We start from the raw sequence: 6,000 nt of genomic DNA, 5'->3' as shown, positions 1-6,000 counted from the left end.
TTTCTGGTTTCCCTGACATCTCAGAGCGTTTGCAGCTTGATTGGAAACTGAAGAGAAACTCCACCCAAATCGCAGCTCTGCATAGTTCCCTCCTTGAGGCTATATTATTCAATTTCAGCGTGGGGTCTTCCCCAGCAGGGTGCACCTAACTCAAAGCTCCCAGAATTCCCATCAGAGACCACCCCCTTCCCTCTTTTGCCACCTCTCTTCCATGCAAACCCCCTATTTTCATCCATGTAACCCCACTAAAATCCAGCATTGCTTACAAATGACCAAAATAAACTCCAGGGAGCAGTGAGCTTGAATGCTGGTGCGTGATGTTTATTGACACTCATTGTTCTTTGTTTCCACAGGCCACCGGAGGCCCGAGGAGCCCTGGGGAGATGAAGTTCAGCTGCCTCTCCTTCTGGCAGCCCTATGCAGGTTTTGTCTTAAATGGGGTCAAGACCCTGGAGACGCGTTGGTATCCCCTGCTGAGCAGCCACCGCAACTGTGCCATCGCCATCCACATTGCTCACAGGGACTGGGAAGATGCCGCCTGGAGGGAGTTGCTGGTGGAGAGGCTGGGGCGGACCCCCGCTCAGACTCAGGCCTTGCTCTGGGAAGGAGAAAAGTAGGGCCGTGGAGTGATAGCTGGCAAGTGACGCGGTGCCAGGCACTGCTCAGACACCTCGCAGGGCTGCCCCCAGGATCTTGCTCAGGAGTTTTGTGGCTTCTTTTCTTTTGAACTGCTGGGTGTGTGGGCTGTGTGGTTTCTTTAAGCACCACACGTTCAGAGGGGCAGCAAGGGTCCCTGGGCTGGGGGTCAGTGGGCTGAGGTTCCACGACCTGGGGTGAACTGTTTCTCCATCCTAGGCCTCAGTTCCCGTGTGTGATCTGAGAGGCAGGGACAGGTCCGAATCTGCATGTGGTGTTTGCCCATGTGTCTGTGTGCTTGCGTGTGCATGCGTGTGGCAGAGACCATGAGAGGCAGCAGAGCACGCAGAGCGGGTCAGGGTGGCCTGTAGACTCAGGCTGCCTGCCTGGCATCACATGCGTGTCCCACCCCCAGTGCCCGCCGCATACTGGGCAAGTCCCCTAACCCCTCAATGGTTGAGGTCCCACATCAGCTCCTGTCGCCTGGTGAAGTGCTTGGGGGTCTGATGGCCTGTAGGTTCCCTGCAGTGGCCGGTGCCCTTGTAATCTGTACCTGCTGCCCTCAGCAGTCTGACTAAGACCTGCCCATTATTTTGGTGGGGTTATTGAGGACAAGGCCCTCTCCTCCTCATTGTCCCTCCCTTGGCCTCGCCCGGAATGCCGTGGACAGAGTTTGGCATGTCAGAAATGCTCACTCCGAGAGACCCAGCTCACTCCGTGTTCATTGGGTGACATCATCTTAGTCTCTAGTGGTTGTAACTTTGAAAACCATGTTCTCTCACAGGCAGGCCTTGGTTTATGGAAGAGAAGACATCTCTGTGCTTCTCTCTTTGTGCACAGGGCTCGTTGACACTGGGGAAACTTTGCAGTGCCCAGAGGACTTAGCTCCTGATGAGGTTGTGGAACTGGAAAGTCAAGCTGTACTGACCAACCTGAAGCAGAAGTTCCTGACTGTGCTTTCAAACCCCGGGTGGTTACTGGAGCCCCTAGCCAGGAAAGGCGGAAGGGATATCTTCCAGGTAGACATCCCAGAGCACCTGATCCCCTTGGGGCAGGAGGCCTGATGAACGTGGGCTCCTCGGAGGAAGGTTACTGAGAAACCAGCTAAATCATGACCTATCAACTTGCCGTCATACCGCGGACGTGTAAATCGGGTTCAATATGGATTGGCACCGCAGTGGAGGGCGCTACCCACCATGTGCTGTGCGTGTAAACAGATTTCTCCACTCGGATGCAGGGACGAGGAAGCGGGACTTTGCTTGCAAGATGCCTCTCTAGGCTCAGGAACAGTCTCAAGGATTTTGACCTTCAGGAAAAAGGGAAAGCTGCCAGTAAATGTCTTGGCCTTGCCACTCATTTTGGTCCAGCTGATTTCTGGATTCTACGAAGAAATATGTTTTAAGAGAACTCGTTAGTGTTCTCCCCTCTCTTTGTTCTGGTCGAACTCAGAATGTTTGAAAAACATCCAGGGGACGTTGTGTGAAGGCTGGGAGTGGGTGCTGAATGATCGCTCGAGAGTGACCAGCCCTGGATGGCCTCATTTCTGGTGAAGAGGACATCAGACTTGGACACAGAGCAGCTGTGTGTCCTTGCAATTGACTGTTGCTCTGTTGTCAAGTGTCCCGTGGATCACGGAGCACGCGTATTTGACATGTCGCACAGCTACTTCATGTCCTTCCTGTCTAAATACAGCTCTCTTGGATGAGTGATAGGTAGTGTTGTTTATTTTGTGGGAAATCTTTTTTTCTTTCTTTCTTTTGGCCGTTTCTTAGCAAGGTTTCTAGTGGTTGTTACCTGTGAGGATGACGGGCTTTCCCCCAGGCATTGACTGGAATGACCTGTCCCTTCTGAGTCAGACTGCAGTGGTTGGACATCCCCGGGCAAGTGGGGTGGCCCTGCTATTAGGTGGACCTCTTTGGAAGGCCCCTGGCTCTTGGGCCAGAGACGTCCAGCTCCTGATCAGAAACTTCCTAGTATCATAGGGGAACCCGTGAGGAAAGACTCTCCTGTTTCAAGATACATGCATAGTGTAAGGTGATACCCCCAAGGTCAAGAGCCAGGCTGTTCTGTCTCCTGACCACCAGGCAAGGCTCAGGGAACCAGGTCTTCCAGGGCTTGCCTCAATACTCCCTAGCCAGATCCTCGGCTGAGTGTGTGAAAATCATGTTTCTTCAAGTGAAGGAGGACAACAGGAACCAAAACCTGTTTCAGGCCGGGATTTCCCACCTCCTCAGGCTTATCTGATGAGGTGTGTGTAGTATCGAAAGTTAGGAAGAACACCGACTCACAATTCTCATTAGATTGTTTATTTACTCCCATGAAGTTTTGCATCTTGGTTATAAAACGGTGATGTTTATCTGTCACCGCTGACCTGTGAGCTTAGGGACCTGGATTGTCCTTGCACTGCTCGCAGAGTACACATTTGTGATCTGAGGAGCCTTCCTGCTCCTCATCCCCATCAGGGGCCTCGTATGCAGACATGACTGAAAGGGCAGCCAGCAGGATGAAATAACTGGTGTTGTACAAGGACATCACAAAATCGTAATCTGAGTAATCTGGGGGCCTGGCGGGTGGTTCCCCTGTGCCATCCCTTCTTGCAGTAGCCAGGGGCACAAACATCTCATTCCTGGACGGGCCCTCCCCACTTGGGCTGCCTGGCTCACTTGGGTGATGGTTTGCCATGGTACGTCTGGCTGCACAGGTCACAGAACAGATACCAGAACACGTGAACCACCAGCTGCCACTGGGTCCCTGAGCATCTGGGGCTTCCTTCTGGGCCTTTTTGTTGGCTTCTTTGGTGGGTTCATTGCGATGGATTCTTGGGGAGTGCCTCGTAGCTGCTACCTGCTTCTTTCTCTTGGGAGTTGTTGCACTGGTCCCTGGGCAGGCAATAATTCTCAGGTCTCCTCTTCTCCGAATGTTCTCAATGAGGAGAGGCTTGTCTCTCTGAAAGTTTGGGTTTTTGTAGATCTGAAACGAAATCAATCCTGTTAGTCATTCTGGGAGCAAATATTCACCCCCCCCCCAATCATAGTGGTCCTGTTCTTCTACGGAGAAAAGATCTTTTTAAATTGCTGTCAAGTTTCGTTATGCCCTAGAGCCTGAGTTCACTAAACACACAAAATGCATACGTTAAGGTGCTAATATATCTCCTTGACATTAACTGACCTCTCAGAGTCTTTAGTCATACCTGCAGATTATCTCTAAGGGGGTTGTAGTTTCATAGGAACATCTATACTTTCTCATCTTTCCATAAATCATATCTCACATGAAAGAAAGTTACCCCCAGAAATTAAACCCTTTCAGTGTATCATTCATCTTGGTCTACTAGGAAGATATTCGAGTGACAGAGAACATAGGAAAGGGAAGGACTTTCTACTTTACCATCATTCTCTTGTTCCCTGGAGAGTGAGCCGAAGAGTCGTCTGGACGTATTTTGCTGAATCCATGGAGATTCAGTTGGCGGATAAAAGTCTTCAAGCTGTCTGTTTCAAAAATTCTCGCTGCACCTCTCCGGTTAAGAATCTCCCTCTGGAAAAGATCTTCTTCAATGATCACGGTGTCTCCGTCATCATTCCAGCGCACAGATGTGAAGGTGCTGTCCTCTGCTAACATCCAAAGCTTTCTAGGGAAGGAGAGCCCAAGAAGATTGTTTTCTTCCATGTGGGCGGTGCCTTGGTTTGGATCCTGTGGTCGTAGGTCTTCTTGGGGGCCTGGATCTTGGCTCACGGCTTGGTCACTGTGGTTCTCCAAAATCTCCCTTGAATCCAAATTTGATGAATTGGATGAATTAGATGGGACCCCTGCTGCTGACTCTCCATTACTTGATGGGGCCAGCTCGACTTGATCTATCTGGTCAGTACTCTGACTAGCCATGGAGCTAGTCTAGATCAGGAGCACGTTCTACCCAAGACCGTATCAGTGAACTCTCGAGTCAGAAATGCCTTCAGTCAGAGCGGGGACGCCCAGTAAATACCGTCCACAAAATTCTAGAGTCTCAGTAGTGGGGCAACCAGCTGCTTAAGTCATCATTCTCTTTAGTCAACGCATGATGTCACAAGGGTGGCTCACAGCTAGTGTGTAGAGGGAGCCCTGGCTAAGTGTGGGGGAGGGGAGGGGTGCAGGGTCCCAGCTTCTCTCTTTTCTAAAAGTAGAGAACAGTATGGTTCAAGTTCCCAGAAAAGGCTCCCACCTGCTGCCAGGCACATTATTTCATGGGACCAGGCCCTGGATGGGTTGAGAAATCTTGATCCTATCTCCATTCACACCCCTAAAGACGGGGAGGTGGGCCGGTTGCTGAGCTCTCTGATTTGCTCAAGGACCAGGCCCTGGTTAGTCCTAGCTGGGCTCCCACCAAGACTAGGTGGGTCAGATGGGCCCCTGGGAGACTGCACCTCCCAGAAGAGGGTGGTCCCTAGCAGGCTGATTGGCCTAGTCTAGGTTGGTCACCCCCTCCCTTTCTGTTTTGGTCTCTTCCAGCTACTCCTGCTGGTTGGTTGGTCGGTCCTGCTCAGGTGGGCCCAAACAAAGAGTCCTGTTTTCTTGCCCCTGGGTCAAGTTGTCCCCAGAGTAAGGCTGTGCTGGAGCACAGTGGGAAGTGCTTCTCAGGTTGCCCAAACTCTGTCACCCAAAGCACTGGCATGTGAGTGGGTGGACGCATCTTCCACTCTGCGTGAGAGGGAGTCTCCTCTTAAGCTCTGCTTGTCCCCAAATCTCATCCTTCTCTAGGTCACAACAGAATTGTCTCTAGTTTCCATTTCTTCCCCACAGAAACTATTCTCATTGCCCAGGACAAGCTGATTTTGGGAACACCTGTGTTTGCCCTTTTCAAATCACCTTCCCCAGACGCTCAGATTCAGCCTCCCTTGAGCCTGCCTCTAAAGCCCGATTTCCTTTCTTCAGTAGAGTGGTTCGGCTTCTTCTCTCCCAGATTTCTGGCCTCCCACTTCCAAATTAGATCTCATTTGGTACATCTCCTTTTAATTACTTGATTTGGGGGGGCCTGCCTGCAAGGATCCTAGGTCCTTTTCCCAGCTCTGCCACTAAGTAGGGTCATCTGCCCTCCCTGAGAGTCAATCCTTTGTTTCTAAAAGGGGAGTGCAAAGAGGGTTTGAAAGAGAATCTCTCAAGATGCCTTTCGGTCTAGGGACTGTAACCCTTAAGGGAGACCCTAGGTCTAGATTTGGGCTTGGTCTGTGGTCTTTGTGCTTCTAAACAGGTTTCCAAAGTGTTCATTCAAGAAGTCAGTTTATCCTGTAGGGTCATGCCCTCAGAGTCTAAGAATTTAAATGGAGGCCATTGGTGGCTCCTCAGAAGAGGTCTCCTAGAGTCTCTGGATGAACAGCCAGCTTCCTTCAGTTGCAC

General features: G+C 51.1%; 1 protein-coding gene and 1 pseudogene across 1 annotated transcript; one reads left to right on the top strand and one right to left on the bottom strand.

Annotated features, from left to right (window-relative positions):
• Positions 1 to 340: 340 nt before the first annotated feature.
• On the top strand, positions 341 to 1,738 carry LOC131400172 (protein EOLA1-like; annotated as a pseudogene).
• A 1,277-nt stretch (positions 1,739 to 3,015) lies between these two features.
• On the bottom strand, positions 3,016 to 4,512 carry LOC131400171 (heat shock transcription factor, X-linked member 3-like). The gene is made up of 2 exons (XM_058534895.1): positions 4,021 to 4,512; positions 3,016 to 3,606 (listed from the first exon to the last, which is right to left on the bottom strand). The coding sequence occupies exons 1-2, from the start codon at positions 4,510 to 4,512 to the stop codon at positions 3,016 to 3,018; spliced, it is 1,083 nt and encodes a 360-aa protein (XP_058390878.1).
• Between the last annotated feature and the right edge of the window lie 1,488 nt (positions 4,513 to 6,000).

Source organism: Diceros bicornis, chromosome X, assembly GCF_020826845.1.
Source record: "Diceros bicornis minor isolate mBicDic1 chromosome X, mDicBic1.mat.cur, whole genome shotgun sequence".
Lineage (NCBI taxonomy): Eukaryota > Metazoa > Chordata > Mammalia > Perissodactyla > Rhinocerotidae > Diceros > Diceros bicornis.
The sequence above is the reverse complement of the archived record's forward strand: the minus strand, read 5'-3'. Positions and strand labels throughout refer to the sequence as shown.